The 20,505-nt window shown below is 46.8% G+C and overlaps 1 protein-coding gene across 4 annotated transcripts in view; it reads left to right on the top strand.

Moving 5' to 3' along the window:
• lrrc7 (leucine rich repeat containing 7) overlaps positions 1 to 20,505 on the top strand; it is a 1,013,254-nt gene that overhangs the window by 632,652 nt on the left and 360,097 nt on the right. For all 4 annotated transcript variants that reach the window (XM_038794406.1, XM_038794408.1, XM_038794407.1 and 1 more), the window contains 2 exons: positions 7,848 to 7,965; positions 19,585 to 19,663. In XM_038794406.1, the coding sequence (XP_038650334.1) occupies positions 7,848 to 7,965; positions 19,585 to 19,663 (197 nt within the window). The remainder of the gene's footprint in view (positions 1 to 7,847; positions 7,966 to 19,584; positions 19,664 to 20,505) is intronic.

Here is a 20,505-nt window from a genome sequence, read left to right as displayed (position 1 = left end):
TTTTATTGAACATTTTTAATATATATATATATATACAAAACAAATAAACACCCCAAAAGCAAAAACACCCCCAACCCCCTTCACCCCCCACCCCACTCCCTCTCAACATCTGATGGTGACCAGTTCCTTCAAATACATGATAAATGGCTGCCAGCTTATATAAAACCTCCAATCAAGCCTCTCAGATACAAAAACTCCATGAGAACACCCTACCACGCCAAGGCACTGCGTGGAGAAGCTGACCTCCACTCCTACAGAACCTGCCTGCAAGAAATCAGCGAGGCGAAGATATCTGCCCTGCCCCCGTCTGCAGCTGCAGTCCATCCGACACCCCCCTTGTAGCAGGATCGGGGTTCGGGCTCGCTCACCAGTGGGAGCATGTAAATAGATCCAAATCGGTCATTAACAGGCCCAGCACCAGATTCTCCAGACCCTCGCGATTCTCCAGTCCACTGGGCAGGTAATCATGTGGGTGCAGATTACAACAGGTATCACCAAACGTGAGCCTGATGTGATGGTCCTCGCAGTGGGCCACTCGGGTAACTAATTAAGGGAGTTATCCCAAAAATCCATCTGAGAACCACCCTCTTCCCAACAATGCACGCCCTGGGCACCCCTCCACTACCAGACCTCCCCCCGCGTCCCCGCCCCAGAGACCCCTCAAATGGGAGCACTCCCCACGATCGCCTAACTAAGGAAACCCTCCCCCCCACAGAGCCCCTTACTAAAGGGACTCCCCCACAGAGACCCCCAAACTAGAGGGATCCCCCAGAGACCCCTAACTAAATGAATTCCCCCAAGAACCTCCTGACTACCCGAGGGACCATTATATAACATATTCCTGTCCAGAAGCTAGAGAGCAGTCCAGACAGGGGTAGTGAACAGAATTACAGCTGTAACACTTAACTGGAAGCACCATGTGTCCTTACCTGGGAAGGGAACAGCTGTGACCTGTGTTTAAAACCCTCAGGTCCATTAGCTTCAAGCCATTCATTCATTTCTGGTAGTGGGCTGTGATTGACAGTTCCCACAAACGAGCTGTTAGCTTTGCTTCATTCATCTTCTTCGTGAACGAGGAAGTACTGAATCACAATGTTTATAAACATCAACCACATAGAACATAGAACAGTACAGCACAGAACAGGCCCTTCGGCCCTCGATGTTGTGCCAAACAATGATCACCCTACTCAAACCCACGTATGCACCCTATACCCGTAACCCAACAACCCCCCCCCTTAACCTTACTTTTTAGGACACTACGGGCAATTTAGCATGGCCAATCCACCTAACCCGCACATCTTTGGACTGTGGGAGGAAACCGGAGCACCCGGAGGAAACCCACGCACACACGGGGAGGACGTGCAGACTCCACACAGACAGTGACCCAGCCGGGAATCGAACCTGGGACCCTGGAGCTGTGAAGCATTTATGCTAACCACCATGCTACCGTGCTGCCCTAGGACAAAGAGAGTTAAGTGCATTCCAATCACTGCCCTTCACGCTTGAGTGATTTTGAAGTGCTGAGCTGGAAATTTACAGCACTTAACTCAGAGTTGGGGGCAGTGGCTGCTCGCTCAAAATGAAAGCTGATAGTGGGATTCCCTTCGGAATCCCTCATGTTCCTCACCCTGCATAAATTTGGACGGTGAGGGATGCTAAATTGATTTTTTTTTGTGGCGATGAAGTGTGTACTCTCCGGGATTGAGGGGGTGGAATACGCAATGATAGTGATTTCGGACCACATGCCACATTATGTGGACGTGAGGTCCAAATCAGGCCAGGCCCAGAGATCCACATGGAGGTTTGATTCAGTGCTCCCAGCAGCTAAGAAGTTTTGTGAGAAGGTGGCCTCAATGATAAAGGAGCTTAACCAGAATGGGGATGTCTCACCCGTCACATTTGTGGAGGCAATGAAGGCAATGAAGGCAGTGGTTCAGGCAGAGATTATATCGTACAAGCCCAAAGGGGAAAACTTGAGAGGTTAGAGACAGAGGTTGGTGGATGCCATTGTAAAAGTATATCAATGGTACTCGGTGACCCTGACTGGGGAGCTGATGGCAGAATGGATGAAACTACGGGGGGAATTTGACGTAGTGTCGACAGGGAAGGTGGTAGGTCAGCATCATTGCTCGAGGGGGGTGCTTTATGAATATGTGGAGAAGGCTAGTCGGCTGCTAGCCCATCAGTTGAGGCAGCAGGCAACTACACGGTAGATTGCGCAGGTGAAGGATGAGGGAGAAAGATTGGAGACGCCACTGGGGAAAATTAATGAGGCATTCAAGGCCTTGTATCAGGAACTGTATAGATACTGGCCTCGGGGGGAGGGCAAGGAGATGGGGTGTTTCTCAGACGGGTTGGCGTTCCTGGAGGTGGAGAGAGGGAAGGGGCAGGGATTGGAGAAGCCAATGGTGTTACAGTAGATAATGGAATGCATTGGGTTGATGCATTCGAGGAGGCACTGGGGCCGGATGGCTTTCTGGTAGAATATTATTAACGGTTTTCAGAAAAGTTGACGCCCATCTCTGGGGATGTGTAATGACTCACTGCTGTGGGGGGAGTTGCCGGCCAAGCTTGTGCAAGTATTGATCTCTGATCCCAAATAAGGAATAAGGACCCAATAGAGTGTGGGTCTTGTAGGCACATTCCCCGGCTGAATACTGATGTGAATTTGCTGGCTAAAGTGTTGGCAAGGCAGTTGGAGGGCTGTGTGCCAGAGGTGGTCTCTGAGGATCAAACAGAGTTTGTTAATGATGGCAGTTGTCGAGCAACATCAGGAAGCTGTTCTATGTGGTAATTACTCCATCTAGGGGTAAAGCTCAGGATGTCATTAGATCAATGGACGCAGGGCAGGCCTTTGATTGGGTAGAATGGAGGATATCTGTTTGAGATCTTGGGGAAGTTTGGGTTTGGACCGACGTTCATTTCATTGGTGAGGTTGCTGTATACCACCCCAACAAAAAGTATGAGGATGAATAAAATGAATTTGGGATATTTTAGTCTGGACAGGCACACACGGCAGGATTGCCTGCTGTCCCCATTGTTTTTTGCATTAGCCATTGAGCAATTGGCTATTGTGCTTCAGACATAAAGAGAATGGAAGTGCATTGTAAGGGGAGGTAGGGAGCATTGGGTGTCATTGTATGCCGGTGATCTATTGTTATATGTTTCAAACCTGCTGGAGTGTATGGGGAAAATAATGGAACTACTAGGGAAGTTTGGCATTTTTTTCCGGGTGCAAACTGAATGTGGCAAGAAGTGAGGTATTCCCGATGAATGCCCAGGGTAGAGTGCAAATTTGGGTACCCTGACATGTAATCTGGCCAAAATAAGATTTCAGAATCTAGGTATTCATGTGGCCCACAACTGGGCCATGATGCATAAGTGGAACTTGTGTATTTTGGTAGAGGAGGCAAAGGGGGATTTGAAGAGGTGGGCTGCCCTACCACTGTCCTTGACGGTGAGATTACAGACTGTAAAATGAATATTGTGCTGAGGTTTTTATTTGTTTTCTGTCCCTTCTGACATTCCTTGTAAAGGCATTCTTTTGGGGGGGTGGACACATTAATTTCAGAATTTGTAAGGGCAGGAAAGACACCTAAGATTCAGAGGGCTTTTTTGCAGATAGGCTCTCCCAAACCTGCTGTTGGGCAGCAAATGTGGAGAAGGCGAGACACTGGTGTGGGGCAGGGATGTCGGAGAGAGTGCAGGTGGAAGAGGCCACTTGACTGGGGGCGTGCTTTGACAGCCCTCCTCCCATTCTCCCTGGGTAGATGTACCAATAGTCCTATTGTGGTGTCGACCATCAAGATATGGAACCAGCTGGCAGCACGGTGGCCTAGTGGTTAGCACAACTGCCTCACGGCGCTGAGGTCCCAGGTTCGATCCCGGCTCTGGGTCACTGTCCGTGTGGAGTTTGCACATTCTTCCCGTGTCTGCTTGGGTTTCGCCCCCACAACCCAAAAATGTGCAGAGTAGGTGGATTGGCCACTCTAAATTGCCCCTTAATAGAAAAAATAATTGGGTAATCTAAATTTATAAAAAAAAAAGATATGGAACCAGCTGAGGCGGCACTTTGGAGTGGGGTATGTCGTTACTGGCCCCCCAATATGTGGGAATCATACCAGCAAGGACAGGTGCAATATACAGGACACCCTACCTGCCGTCTTATCTGCAAAAAGCGCTCTGAATCTTGGGCGTCTTTCCTGCCCTTACAAATTCTGAAATTAATGTGTCCCCCCCCCCCCCCCAAAGAATGCCTTTAGAAGGAATGTCAGAAGGGACTGAAAACAGATAAAAACCTCAGCACAATATTCATTTTTACAGTCTGTACTCTCACCGTCAAGGACAGTGGTAGGGCAGCCCACCTCTTCAAATCCCCCTTTGCCTCCTCTACCAAAATGCACGAGTTCCACTTGTGCATCATGGCCCAGTCGTGGGCCACCTGAATACCCAGATACCAAAACCTTATTTTGGCCAGCTTACATGGCATAGGGAAGGGGTAGAACGGGTAAGGGATCTGTTCGTACAGGGAGGTTTCATGAGGCTAGAGGAGTTGCAGGGGAAGTTCCAGCTGCCGAGGGAGAGTATATTCAGGTGCATGCGGGATTTTGTACCGAAGCAGCTCCCCTCATTTCCTCAGCTACCATAGTATATGCTATTGGATAAATCGCTAACTCAGGATGCTCTGGGTGAGCGAGGATTGTGGATATCTAGTGCTGGTTGTTCTGAATGGTGAGGGCGTCAGTGGTGGAGATATGAAGGAAAAGAGAGGAGGAATTGTGGACAGAGCTTTGTGGGGCGGGGAGGGGCTGGAGTGAAACTATGCACCAGGTAAATTCAACATCATCCTGTTGTCATGGGAGTCTCCCTTTAAGAAAGGTTTGTGTCTTGTCACATGGCTTCAGTGATGTAATTTTGTGGGTGGAGCTGTGGTTGTGAGGTTTTTTTCAGTTTCACTTTCAGTTAGACTGCTGTGGACTACAGACTGAGCAAAGAAGTGTTTAGGAGTGTCTTTCTTTATTTTCATTTTAAATATCTGTTCCAGTAAAAAATCACCTTGGTGGCAGCTTTGGATATATAATTGCTTTCCGGAAGGAGATGAATTTGTTAGTTAAAAATTGGATCAAAATTTCAGTAACAAGACCAGTCTTAGTCAAGTGAGAATGCACTATGCTGGGCCACGTCCTTGAAAAGGGTTGCTTTGGTTTATTGGAATGTGTTATTCAACTGGAACAGTTAAGGGGGAATTCATTTTCCCCCTTAGATAGATTACTGTAGCTGTGTGGTGTCTTTATGCTTGTAATTGATAAAACCTCTTGTGGTAATATATATACGTCAACGAAGTTCTTAGAACAAAGCTTGTTTTGATTAAAGTGTCCAGGAAGACTGATGAATCTTGTGTTCATCCTAGCCAAATTCAACATAAAGGTTGTAGGTCATGTGGACTCCATAATATACTTTGGAGTTTCTAAGCCCTGGCCCATAACACTGTGCCAGGATTAACCTTTATACAGTTCAAGGAGCCCATATGACTCGGGCTCATATGAGTGAGTTCTTCCCTGAGCTTGAGCACAAATGCGAGAGGTGCGGAAGGGGGCCTGCGAATCATGTTCATATGTTTTGGGCATGTCTGAAGTTGGGGGGATTCTGGGCATTGATTTGCAAAACCCTGTCAGAGATTGTATGGGTGAGGATGGTGGCATGCCCTTTAGTGGTGGTTTTCAATGTTTCAGAGCTACTGGAGCTGCTAGAGGGCCATTGTTTTGGCCTGCGCCACTCTGATTGCCCAACGGCGGATCTTACTGGGCTGGAGCTTGGTCTTGCTGTCGAAGATATTGGGGGATATGGCAGAATTGCTACAACTGAAGAAGATTAAGTTTGCTCTCAGAGTGTCTGAAGAGGGGTTGCATATAAGATGGAGCTCTGTCTGCCTCTATTTGAAGACCTGTTTGTCGGCGGGGGTGGGGGGGGGGGGGGGGGGGGGAGCTATTGGGTGAGATGGTTGGGTAGTTTCGGGCGAAAAAAAGGTAAATGACAAACTGTTTGAAACCTGGTTAGATTTGTTTGTTGATTGTTTGTATTATTGATTGTGTTTGGAATAAAATATATATATATACCCACCCCCGCACAGTCATCATGACTTGTCACCGGGTGTGAAGATTGAGGGGCATGGACAGGGTAGATAGGGAGCAGCTGTTCCCCTTAGTTGAAGGGTCAGTTATGAGGGGACACAAGTTCAAGGTGAGGGGCAGGAGTTTTAAGGGGATTTGAGAAAAAACTTTTTTACCCAGAGAGAAGTAACAGTCTAGAATGTAGTGCCTGGGAGGGTAGTAGAGGCATGTTGCCTTACAAAGTACCTTGATGAGCACTTCCCATTTAATTTGTTTTTTCTTTATAAATTCAGAGTATCCAATTCATTTTTTCCAATTAAGGGGCAATTTAGTGTGTCCAATCCACCTACCCTGCACATCTTTGTGTTGTGGGGGCGAAACCCACGCAAACACGGGGAGAATGCGCAAACTCCACACGGACAGTGATCCAGAGTCGGGATTGAACCTGGGAGCTCGGCGCCGTGAGACTGCAGTGCTAACCACTGCGACACCGTGCTGCCCTCACTTGGCATTTCATAACATTCAAGGCTATGGGCCAAGTGCTGGCCAATGGGATTAGGTAGGTCAGGTGTTTTTCATGTGTCAGTGCAAACTCGATGGGCTGAAGGGCCTCTTCTGCACTATATTATTTTGTGATCCTTGTTAAGGGCAGGGAATGGTTTTGGTGTCTTAGCCAACATTTCTCCCTCAACCAACCTCACAAAAAACTAATTATTTGCAATTCATCAAGTTGCTACTTGTGGAATCATCCTGTGGCAAAATTGCTGTAATTTGCACTTAGTGACTGTATATCAAAGTAGGTTATTATATGTGTCGCACTTCGAGGTATACAATAAAATGATGAATACAATCTTAAGGAACGAACATCCTTTTATTGTTTCTTGTGGAATCATGGATTTTTTTCTCATTCCAATTTGAATAAGTGACATATACTGCCTTCTAAGAACATTCTAGCAATGATTGATTTGGTTTGGGAACATCAAGTAAGCTCCTCCCCAGACTACCCCTATCAGAGGGGTACTTGTGGGGTTGTTCCCCTGTTGCAGGGGCCCCTGTGTGGGGTCCCCCTATTGCAGGGGTCACTGTGGGGGTCTTCCTGTTACAGGGGCCCCTGTGGGGGGTGGTCTTCCGATTACAGGGGTCCCTGGGGAGGGGTGTCAGGTCACCCCCATACTTGGGGGTGGGGAGAATACCCAGGCAATCCAGGGATGGGCGGTGCTGTGTGGAGTGGGGGAGGGCGGAGGTTTGGGGCCAATTTGCAGTGTTGGGGGGGGTGGTGACCAGTCATGGGAACTCGCTATCGGACTGCCAACTAAAGATGGTAGCCCGATAACGGGATTCCCTGGAAATCCCTCATATTCCACGCCATGCATAAATTTGCATGTCAAGGAATATGGAATTGCATCTTGCTTTACGACCCAAAGGGGATCATAAAACTGGTGCAATTCAACTCCGGCAGGAGAATATAGTCACCCAAACAGAGAATCCAGCACTTGGTTTCTGTACTTCAAACAGTGGCTTTTGTGATTATTGTACAAGGAAAAGAAAAAATGATTATTTGATAAATCATGATCACTAATGTAGCACATAAAGAATGAAAGCAATACCACCGAATAATTTAATTTTAAAATTGCTAGAATAGTGATTCTAGTGCCATGGAGCCCACTGATGATGGAATTCTTTAAAGGCCAGAGGAAGGGAAACGCTTGTCTTCTAATTTGTTTCTTAATATTACAGCAATTGTTCAGCTGCCAAGCTCTCCGTAAACTAAGTGTTCCAGACAATGATCTTTCTAATCTGCCCACCTCCATTGCCAGCCTGGTGAATCTAAGAGAACTAGACATCAGCAAAAATGGTAAGGACAACACATATTCGTTTTCTTTTAAACATTACGTTTGCCACTTATTTATCTGGAATTATTTACTGTTTAGAGACATAGATTTGTTTCCTCCAACCTTTTCTCCTCCTCGCCTGAACACCATGCAGATCTACAGGTGATGGTAGTCCTCCATTTTATAACCAAAGAATTCTTAAAATCTGAGCACAAACAATGAGGTATTGCAAATGCTCAACCATAGAAACATTCAGAACTGAGCCTCTAAAATCCAAATGCATCGTTTGATAACTTAAGGGGAGAAACTCTGGCTGAATTCATTTTTTGGAAACCTACAAGCAGGGACACATTTTGATACAATTTTCATTGTTATGCCATATGGTTGTAAACAAGCCAAAATAAGTTTATCAAATTCTTTTTGACAAATGTAGTGTTGAAGTTCAAAATAATTTGTCAAGGGCTCTAACTTGAAAAGAAGGTATTTTACCCCTTGCGGGACAGAACATAAGCATTTTTAGGAATATGATACTTTTATGCAGAATCTAGCAGCCATTTTCTGATTTGCTTGTAAAACAAGTAAAAGCTCTTTCTTTACTTCCATTAGATTTTAGTTTCTCCTTTCAGTCTGTGGAATCATTCGCCTAGAAGTTAGATCGTGTTGAGCTCAGTCTGCAAGCATAACGCAGTTCATAAAATGATTTGAGGCAGCAGGTGATGAGCGTGCACATATTCTGTGCCAGGAGTGCACTGTCTGCTCCATTTGATAGTGTTCTTCCTGAGGCATATTCAAATAAAGGGTTGTTTGAGACCCTCTGTTCACCCAAATATGCCGTGGTCAGTTTCTCTAAGTGTGTAGCAGCTGAGTCAGTGATCCTTAAAAGAAAGGCTGCCCAAAAGTAGTTTATTTGCATCCACCTTCCATTTGCCTCCTACTCCCATCCTGCAGAGAATCTTGACCAGAATCCGAGCTGATCAAATTCCCTCCCACTTTGTGGCTGGTGAGCTGCCTCCGGAGTCACAATTGACACCTATAGTGCACTGTTGATAAATACATGGTAAGAAGCCTTACAACACCAGGTTAAAGTCCAACATGTTTGTTTCAAACACAAGGAGCACTGCTCCTTCCTCAGGTGAATAAATACATGAGGCTAATGGGTCAATTTTTTGTGGCCTTCAATTTGGCCTTATTAGATATGTGTAGCATTTGAGTACAATCCAATTGTCGGCTACTATCTAGTGGAATAGGAACTGTCAATCTTTCTTTGTAGTAATCTATCTGTGTGCCTTTCACTATCTATTATTTTGCCATTCCTAATTTTGCCATTAAGACATTGAATCCTTTGTTTGTGGCTCTCCCAGTGCTTTGTCTCAGTGGACATTCTTTATGCATGACCCTATGTACCGAGTGCCAACATGGCCTATTTGATTCTAAAGGGTAGTAACACTGAGCTCATTTCTGTACCAGTTACACGTATCAACATTTCCAGAAGGAATCTCAAGATAGAAATGAGTTGGATGCTTGATCATTTTCCCATCCTTACTGCCATTATATTGTCCTTAATGTCATCCTGACGAATATTAATTGCATTAGCATGGATGATGATTTGAATCTGTAGTCATCGGATCTGGACCGAAGCCACAAACTGCCATTGGAAGCAAACATATATACTGCAATTCCTTTTTAAAATGTGGACAGTTACAACTTGCTCATGAAAAATATTACTCTGGCAAACATGTTAATAACCATGCACAAAATGGATTGGACTGTATCGGTGTGATTTAACGGCCACGTTGCACCTGGCACCGATCTGTGCACACCGGTTAGATCGGTTTGCGATCTAACCAGCCTGCATCCTTTGGCGGGTTCTGGATCTCGCCTGGACATGGTGAGACACCAATTATCACCAATTAAGGGCAATCTCCATCTCATTACCGAGATGAATGGCCTATCTAACAGCCTCCTGGGATCTAACCGACTTTCAAGTGAGAGGTCATGCGGGCACCGTTTACCACTCTTTTTAACAAGGGAACCTAGCACAATGACTGCACAGGGGATTGGAGGAGATGAGTAGTTTTCAGGCATGCAGCCCAGGGTCACTGGGGCTGCTGCCTCAGTTCTCGGGTGGAGAGGGGGGGAGAGCCCCCCAGGAGGGAGGGGAAGGGCCTGGTCAGGCAGGCCAGGCGCACTCACCACCGGAACCCATACTCGACAAATCCCACAGGGAGATCAATCAGAGATCCCCTGTGGTCCTCATAAGAGTTATTACAGCCCTCCTCCATCAAGTCTGAATCACCTCCTCACTCCCGCAGCAAGAAGGCTTCTTTCATCGCTTGGCACAAGGCCTTAAGTCGGCGGCAGATAGAGCCGGATCAAGGGACGTGAAGCGGACTGGATATTGTTGCTTCCTTGCTGAGCACTTGAGGACCATAGATGGAGGCTCATCTTTGGTGCTGACCTCCAGCAGAGGATCAATGTCCTCAGTTTTCATTTCAGACTCTGAATCTTCATCGTCGGAGGGAACTACTCTCGTGTTCCCCATAGGCTGAGTCCCCTTGCCAGAGGACGTCGCAATGGGTGTCAAGGAGGTAATCTCTGCTGAAATCGCCTCCACTGGATTGGGTTCCCTGCTTCTCAGGTGGTCCAGGTGTTTTTTCACCGCCTTCCCTTGGACTTTGACTGAGTTAGAAACCGGACCTGTCTTTTCCAGCACAACTCCTGGGATCCACTGGGATCTATCTCCAAAGTTCCGCACATAGATGGCATCTCCTGTTTTGAAGGTCCTTTCAGGCTTCTGGTGTTGTACCTTTTTTGGGTCGCCTGCTTTAAGTCCACCTTCCCCCACAAGTTGGGAAACAGCAGGCTGAGCCTCGTGCGCAGTTGTCATCCCATTAACAGTTCCACTGGTGTGACTCCCATCATCGTATGAGTCATGGTTCTATAATCAAAAAGGAACCATGGGTCCTACAGTGGTGGCCGTGGAGTGAGTGGTCGCACATTCGGTGGCTGCGGCTCGAGGTGAAAATTTCTGATCCTTCCCCATCGATTTGAGGGGTGTTTGCTGGCAAATGGTACAAGGTACTGAAGGCGTGCCATACTTCACTGGTGGGGCGGATTTATGGCTTACCAGACGAGAGATTTAACAAATAAGAGGCAGCAGGTTGACCGCGAGAATAGTCGAGGCGCGACACAGAAAAAGAGCATCATTGCTCACCCAATGGTCTACAGAGCTCGTGAACCTTTTGAACAACAAGTTCCAGCAGCAGAGGCAGGAGGCCTCAGAAGACCTGGCTAAGGTGGTGGAGCCGCTTAGGGCAGCTATCGAGGGAGTGGAGCAGAGGCTGGAGGCGCAGGGCCTAGCACTCCAGAAGGTGGAGGAGTCGGTGGGGGTGCACAAGGACCAGCTGGCCTCACTGGAGACGGAGATGGTGCTGCTGGCAGACAGCCAAAAGAGGTTGAGGGAGACGGTGAAGGACCTCGAGAATCGCTCCAGGAGGCAGAATCTCTGGATTGTGGGATGCCTGAGGGGATCGAAGGGGTGCAGGTCGCTAAATATGCGGCACATATGCTGGAGAAGCTGTTAGGGGAGGGGGTCTTTCACCATTCCCTCGAGGAGGATTGGGTGCACAGGGCGCTGAGGAGGAGGCTGAAGGCAGGGGAGCTGCTGAGGGCGATGGTGGTGAAGTTGCATCATTTTCTCGACAAGGAGAAAATTGTGAAATGGGCGAGGCAGACAAAGAAGTGCACCTGGGAGGGGAGCCAGCTGTGAATATACCAGGACCTGGGTGTGGAGTTGGCCAGCGGCGGGCTGGCTGCAACCGTATCAAAGCTGCCCTCTACAAGTGAGGGTGATGTTTGGGATGCTGTATCCTGCTAGTTTGTGGGTCACGCACCAGAAACGGGAGTTTTATTTTGATACACTGGAGGAGGCAAGTGAGTTTATGAGAGACCATGGACTGGGAGGAATGTGAGGACACTGAACTTTGGAGATGTTAAATGAGGGGAATGTGGCTTCACAGGATTGGTCGATTGGTGAATTTACTGAGAATTGAAGAGGAGAGGGTGAGTGTGCTTTATTTTTTGTTTGGGTTTCAGGAGGTGGGATACTCCTTCAGAATGAAGGGCGGCGGATTTGGAGAATAGAACATAGAACATTACAGCGCAGTACGGGCCCTTGGGCCCTCGATGTTGCGCCGACCTGTGAAACCATCTGAAGCCTATCTGACCTACACTATTCCATTTTCATCCATATGTCTATCCAGTGACCACTTAAATGCCCTTAAAGTTGGCGAGTCTACTACTATTGCAGGCAGGGCGTTCCACACCCCTACTACTCTCTGAGTAAAGAAACTGCCTCTGACATCTGTCCTATATCTATCACCCCTCAATTTAAAGCTATGTCCCCTCGTGTTGGTCATCACCATCCGAGGAAAGAGACTCTCACTGTCCACCCTATCTAACCCTCTGACTATCTTATATGTCTCTATTAAGTCACCTCTCAGCCTTCTCCTCTCTAACGAAAACAACCCCAAGTCCCTGAGCCTATCCTCGTAAGACCTTCCCTCCATACCAGGCAACATTCAAGTAAATCTCCTCTGAACCCTTTCCAAAGCTTCCACATCCTTCCTATAATGTGGTGACCAGAACTGCACGCAGTACTCCAGGAGCAGCCGCACCAGAGTTATGTACAGCTGCAGCATGACCTTGTGGCTCCAAAACTCAATCCCCCTACTGATAAAGGCTAGCACACCATATGCCTTCTTAACAGCCCTATTAACCTGGGTGGCAACTTTCAGGGATTTATGTACCTGGATGCCGAGATCTCTCTGTTCATCTACACTACCAAGAATCTTGCCATTAGCCCAGTACTCTGCATTCCTGTTACTCCTTCCAAAGTGAACCACCTCACACTTTTACGCATTAAACTCCATCTGCCACCTCTCAGCCCAGCTCTGCAGCTTATCTATGTCCCTCTGTATCCTATAACATCCTTCAGCACTATCCACAACTCCACCGACCTTCGTGTCATCTGCAAATTTACTAACCCATCCTTCTACACCCTCTTCCAGGTCATTTATAAAAATGACAAACAGCAGTGGCCCCAAAACAGATCCTTGAGGTACACCACTAGCAACTGAACTCCAGAGTGAACATTTGCCATTCAGCTAGCCAATTACTGATCCAAACCGCTAAATCACCTTCAATCCCATACTTCCTTATTTTCTGCAATAGCCTACCGTGGGGAACCTTATCAAACGCCTTACTGAAATCCATATACACCACATCAACCGCTTTACCCTCATCCACCTGTTTGGTCACCTTCTCAAAAAACTCAATAAGGTTTGTGAGGCATGACCTACCCTTCACAAAACCGTGTTGACTATCGCTAATCAACTTGTTCTTTTCAAGATGATTATAAACCCTATCTCTTATAACCTTTTATACCCACAACCGAAGTAAGGCTCACAGGTCTATAATTACTAGGGTTGTCTCTACTCCCCTTCTTGAACAAGGGGACAACATATGCTATCCTCCAGTCTTCCGGCACTATTCCTGTCGACAAAGACGACATAAAGATCAAGGACAAAGGCTTTGCAATCTCCTCCCTGGCTTCCCAGAGAATCCTAGGATAAATCCTATCTGGCCCAGGGGACTTATCTATTTTTACATTTTCCAAAATTGCTAACACCTCCTCCTTGTGAACCTCAATTCCATCTAGCCTGGTCGACTGAACCTGAGTATTCTCCTCGACAACATTGTCTTTCTCCAGTGTAGATGGGGGGTAGATGGAGGCCCAGGGCGAGAGCCACCATGCTAGCTGTTTGGCTAGTTAACGGGAAGTGGAGGGTTGACAGGAGCAGGCATGGGTTGTTCTTTTTGTTTAGTTATGGGGAGGGGAGTGGGTTAGGGAGGGATACGTACATGGGGAATGCTGGTATGGCACAGTTGGTTCGGGAGGGATGTCGATGGTCTTCTTGGGGAGGGCCCGGAGGTGTGCGAGGCATGGGCTGAGGGGAGTTGGGTAAAGAAGGGATATGGCCGACTGGCAAGGAAGGAGGGTGATTACGTGAACTGTGCGGAGCTGAATGGGCCGGTTAAACGGTCGCGTGTTTTCGCACACTTCAAGGGTTTGAGGGCAGAAGTCATGTTTCTTCAGGAGACACATCTGAACATGGTGGATCAGACAAAGCTGAGGAAGGAGTGGGTAGGGTAGGTGTTCCATTCGGGGTTGGATGTGAAGACGAGGGGGTGGCAGTGCTGGTCAACAAGAGAGTGGCCTTTGAGGTTGGCAGTATCGTAGCCGATTCTGGGGGCAGGTATGTGATGGTTAGCAGAAAGTTGGAGGGGACGCCTGTGATGCTAGTGAATGTCCCAGACTGGGATGACGTGGAATTTTGAGGCTGGTTTTATGGAAGATTCTGGACCAGGACACGCATTGGTTGATTATGGGGGAGATTTCAGTACGGTTCTGGATCCTAGGCTGGACCGTTGTGTTCTGGGTCCGTGAAGGTTTCAGCTACGGCGGAAGAGTTGATGAGGTTCATTGGAGGGGGGACCCGTGGCGGTTTGGGAGGCCGAGGGTGAAGGAGTTTTCGTATGTGCATTGGGTGTACTGGATAGATTTCTTTGTACTGGGTAAGGCGCTATTGGCCGGTATGATCTGGTGTCAGACCATGAGCCGCACTGGGTGGATCTGCAGGAAGTGCAAGGGGAGCAGTGAAGGCTGGATGTGGGATTGTTGGTAGACAAGGGGTCTGTGAGAGAGTGAGGGCGGCCAGGCAAAATTATGTGGTGCTGAGTAATACAGGTGAGGTCATGGCCTCCACGCTGTGGGAGGCAATGAAGGCGGTAGTAAGGAGGGAATTTATTACGATTCAGGCACTTAAAGAGTGAGTTGAAAGGGAGGAGAGGTTGAGACTATCCTGAGAGTTGACCGAACATATTTGGTGGCTCCGGAGGAGGCGTTGCTAAAGGAGAGACAGAGGCACTGGACGGATTTGGGCTGGTGTCCAAGGGGAAGACGGTAGGGGCCAGGGGCGATTTATGAGTACGAAAACAAAGCGAGCAGGATGTTGGCGCATCAGTTGAGGAAGCAGGCAACGACAAGGGAGATCGGAAGGGTGAGGGATGAAAGAGAGATGAGGGTAGTGTCAGAGTCTGAGGGGGTGAATGGGATCTTTGAGGCCTTCTATCAAAGGCTGTACAAATCAGAGCCTTCGACCAGGGAAGAGGATATGAGCCGGTTCTTGGACGGGCTGGAGTTCCCAAGAGTAGAGGAGGAGAAGGTACAGGGATTGCGGGCCCCAATTAGGCTGAGTGAGGTGATGGACTGTGTGAGTTTGATGCAGGCAGGGAAGGCATCGGGTCCAGATGGGTTTCCAGTCGTGTTTTATAAGAAATTTGGGTCGGAGCTGGGGCCTCTGCTGGTTGGGATGTATAATGACTCGATGGCAAGGGGGGAAGTCCCTATGTAGTCGCATGCGTCCATATCACTGATTTTAAAGAGGACAAAGACTAGGAGCAGTGTGGGTAATACCATCCGATCTCACTGTTAAACATGGGTGCAAAGTTGTTGGCAAAGGTATTGTAAGAAGTCTTACAACACCAGGTTAAAGTCCAACATGTTTGTTTTGAATCACTAGCTTTCGGAGTGCAGCTCCTTCCTCGGGTGTTAGACTTTAACCTGGTGTTGTAAGACTTCTTACTGTGCCCACCCCAATCCAACGCTGGCACCTCCACATCATGGCAAAGGTATTGGCATCAAGAAGATGCCGGGTGTGATAGGAGAGGACCAGACGTGGTGCGTGAAGGGGCGACAGCTATCGTCCAGTGTATGCAGACTGCTCCACATTATTATGATGCACTTCAAGGTGCAGGAAGTGGAAGTGGTGATGGCAATGGACACGGAGATGGTGTTTGACTGGGTGGAATGGGCATATCTGTTCGAGGTGTTGGGTCAGTTGAGGTTCAAGAAGGGGTTTATGGATTGGGTTTGGCTTTGTATAAGGCTAGTGTCCGGACGAATAGGATTAGTTCGGAATACTTTGGGCTACACCGGGGGACAAGGCATGTGTGCCCGCTCTCCCTGCTGCTTTTACTCTGGCGATAGAGCTGTTGGCAAAGGCGCTCAGGGTGTCGAGGGGGTGGAGGGGGATTGAGCGGGAAGGGTTGAGCACAGGGTCTCTTTGTATGCAGATGAACTTCTGTTGTACATTTCCGACCCGGTGGGGAGTTTTGGGAGTTCAGCCGCTTCGCAGCATATAAATTGAATATGGGGAAAAGCGAGGTGTCCCGATAAATGCCAGGGGGGCAGGAGAGGAAGCCAGGGAAGTTGCTGTATTGGGTGGCGAGGGTGAGTTACTGCTATCTCGGAATACAGGTGGTACAGAGTTGGGCCCAGATGCATAAGTTGAACTTGACACGATTCATGGAGGGTATGAAGGCAGACTTCAAGAGATGGGATGTGTTGCCCTTGCCTTTGGCAGGGCGTATACAGACGATGAAAATGCCCAAGTTACTGTTCATATTTAAGAACAGCCCCATCTTTCGGTTATTTTTTTTGTTGTCTGTTGCCGAGGTTTGACTTTTGTATTTTTGTATATATGAAAAATGTCTTCAATAAAAATATTTTTTTAAAAAACCAGAAGGAACCGGGCCAATTTTGTATCGAGGGAACCATCAAGTTGTTTCTTCATTCCGGTTTTGAATGTTTGAACTGCTCATTCAGCCAGGCCATTAGACTTTTGATTGTACGGCACCATTCGGATGTGTTCAATGCCATTCGACTTCATGAATGTCTGAAATTCTCCACTGGTAAAGGGGTACCAGTATCAGACATGAGGACCTCTGGTATGCCTGAGTACAGCAACGTTGCCAGAGTTTTTCTGTTGTTGCATGAAAAGTCGTGGAGGACTTATGATGGACTACTAACCATTTTGACTGGACATTAGCCATTGTAAGGAATATCAGTCCCAGGAAAGGACCAGTGAAGTGCACGTGCACCCGTACACATGGTCTTCCTGGCCATTCCAACGTGGGAGCTTCTGGGTTCTCCTGGTACAAGAATGTCTATAGAGCACGGGCCACCAAACGTAGCTCCTTGTGAGCACTTTCATCTTGGGTCCCATTACACAATTCAGTCAGGATTGGGCGCCGACCGGGGCGGAGGATGACTACTTAGGCACCCCACAAGGTGATGCCATCTTCTACACTCAGCTCTTGTTGTTTAGTGGGGGAGGACTTCATGTCATCTGTGAGGTTCCTTGGATTCACCTCCACTGAGGATCATATGTCACAATTTTGCGAGTTTGGGTCCTTCTGGGTCCAGGCTTGAATCTGCTTCACAGATACTGCCAAGGTATCCAGGAAGTTCCAGGTCATGATGACGTCTTCCAATATTGAGATCAAGTTTGTGTGCAGTATCCTCATGGGAAATGTGTGTTCCTGGGATGTGCTTGAGAGAGTATTCGCAGGCCGCTAACAATAATGTCCAATGTTGGATCTGAGACAACAGGGGATATCACTTTATCCTCTTTGAAAAGGCCCACCTGGGGTTTGTGATCTGTTGTGATTGTGAAATGTCACACCCACAAACATATGGGTGGAATTTCTTCACCCCAAAAAAAGCAGCCAGTCCTTCCTTTTCAAACTGAGAATAGTATCTTTCCATGTCTCTCACGGTTCTGGATGCACATGGTACAAGTCTCTCTCTCTCTGCCATCATCCCATCGATAGGAAAGGAATGCCCCTACTCCATATCGAGAGACAGCACATGTTAATACCAGTTCTCTTTTGGGGTCATAGTGAGCCAGGATTTTTGATGACAGTAAGATTTCTGCTGCTTCACCTTTGCGAAGGCTTAATCCTGTGACACCTGCCACTACCACATCTGGTGTTTTTTTTAAACAGTGTGTGCAAAGATAACTATAGTACGGAATAGATTTCCAATAGTAGTTTACAAGGTCTAGGAAAGATTTTAATTCTGTCGTATTTCACGGGATGGGTACCTCTTTGATGGCCTTAACTTTATCCTCCACAGGGTGCAGTCTTTTTTATCGACTCTGCGCCCGAGATAGATCACTTTGCCTGCCTGGAACACACTTTTTTCTCATTTCAGACCGACACCTGCATCAGGAAATCACCTCAAAAGCTCCTCCAGATTTACAAAGTGCTCTTTTTCCGTAGCTTCTGGTACTTCTAGGGTTATCCAACTCTCTCTTGAGATGAATGTTGAGTTGGTGAATGTTGAGTTGGTGGTTGGCGAAGTGTGTTGGAGCCTTCACTGGGAACTTTGGTATTTCGATATCTACACACACACACACACACGCATACAACCAGGCTAATTCTATAGCTATGGTGAAGTCGAGGGTCAGTCCTGCCAACAATTCTTTTTGTATCACCACATTATTGATCCCACACACTAGCCGGTCACGCAGCATCTCAGTCAGGAATGGGCCAAACTCACAGTATTCAGCAGGATTCCTTAATCTAGACAGGAATTCTGTCATGGGTTCCATGAGTCCTCCCAGCCATGTTGAATTGGGAATGCTGGAAGATTATGGATGTCTTTTGTGTCGTAATGGTTCTTTACTAGATCCACACGTTCGTTGAGTGCTTTCGTGTCAGGGGCCATAGGATAAGTTAAGCTCTTAATCATGCTGAACATTGGGGCCCGCATGCTGTCAAAAGGATTACTTTATGTCTGTCATCACCTTCTATGCCATAGGAACGGAAGAAGTAGTGCATGCGTTCAATATACTGGGGCCAGTCCTCCATGTCTGCATCATAAGCCTCAAGCTTCTCAAATAAGGGTTTTTCCAAGTTTTTCTCTTTGCTTTGTTTCTTACCGGAGTTTCGAAAAGGCTGCTAAGAATCCTGTGTTTGATCCTCATCGCCAATGTAATAATACAGGAGACATGGAGTGAAAGGTCAAACTGAAAATAAAGACCCTATTGTGGCAAACTAAACAAATGTCTGGTCCAGGACTATCGGGAACAGGTAGTTTGGTCCTGGGAGTTACATTTAAAGGTCCTGCAACAAGCCCCAGATGGGTGGCCACTGCCCGCTCGCCACAGGAACTCATATTCCCAAAGACCATGGGGAAATCTGTCAGCGATTCCCCATGATCCTTGTGAGGGTTAGCACACCCTGATTTATACAGATCTTTTGGGTTTGATCCCTGGTCTGTTCTGAGTTAGGCTGATCTTAGCTGTGGCACAGTGGCTGATGTTAATGTTGACCAAAGAGAAATTCAGCCAGAGTTACTCCTAACCATTCGCCTCTGCCAAAACATACATGCGCATTAGTTGTGCACAGAATTGGGTTTGTCTACGTTGACACACATGGCTGAATAGATTACCAACACCAATTATGTAGGTCCCCAATGAAAAATGGATACTGAAAGCTGCCAGGGGAGAAGGGAAGGTAAGGAGGAAAATTTTTATAATTGTCTCAAAGTACTGCACCTTTTAAAATGATCTTTAATGGAAGGACGAACAATATAGCTAATTCTATTGTGCGTGTTTGAAAAAGAAGTCGGAAAAAAAAGTGATAATGAAACACAATTTTATCTTGCCAACATATTACCTTTTGTATTAACATTGCTTCTCAGATTCTGATTTTTTTATTGTTTTTCTTGACAGGTGTTCAAGATTTTCCTGAAAATATTAAGTGCTGTAAATACTTATCGGTTATTGAAGCCAGTGTTAATCCCATTTCCAAGTGAGTTAGTAAAGAGTCAGTTCCTTTTTTGATGTTATACTATCATTACTAGTAGCCTTTGCCTTCAGGTCTTTGCCTGGATTCTACAAAATAGATTTTACTTGAGTGGTGCAATAGGGAATTCATGAATATTTTTTAGAATAGTGAATGGAAAGGCCCAGAAATAGTTATCCTTACATATCACCTGCACTGTCATGAAAATTCTCAACAATATAACTTGAATATTCAAAAATACATGATAAAACCGAAGGCAACTAATTATTAACCCGGTTAGGAAATGGACAGAACAGCAGAAGAGGGAGGCTAGAGATAATGGGAAGGTACTTTAAGTGGCAGGATATAGCTAATGACGACCCTCAGGAATCTGTCTTGTGGCCTCAACTAGTTATAATATGAGCGGCGCGGTGGCACAATTGCTTCAGAGTGCCAGGGTCCGATTCCAATCTTGGGTTACTCTCTGTATAGAGTTTGCATATTCATCCCGTGTCTGCGTGCATTTCCTCCGGGTGTTCCAGTTTTCCTCCCACATACCTGTTACGATCCCAGACTAGGGATAGGGTAACAGTGGCTAGGGTAATGGGCCAAAACCAAATATTTTAGTTTATTTTGTTAGACTGTGTGGAAAGAGGGAGTGATTGCACAAAGAAATAAGGATTTGGTATTTTTAAAACAAAACTTTATTATGAATATAATATTAAAACTCTTCTAACTTCACACCCGAAAAGCACAGCTTGCAATTATCCCTTTAAAATTCCTACTCAATCAATAACAAGAAAATAAACATCCAGCCCTCAATCTATCTGAAAATCAGCATGGCACACAGTAATATTTGGTTTACAGAA

The sequence above is a fragment of the Scyliorhinus canicula genome, chromosome 4, assembly GCF_902713615.1.
Source record: "Scyliorhinus canicula chromosome 4, sScyCan1.1, whole genome shotgun sequence".
Taxonomy (NCBI): domain Eukaryota; kingdom Metazoa; phylum Chordata; class Chondrichthyes; order Carcharhiniformes; family Scyliorhinidae; genus Scyliorhinus; species Scyliorhinus canicula.
Note: the sequence above shows the minus strand (reverse complement) of the source record. Positions and strands in the feature narration are given on the sequence as shown.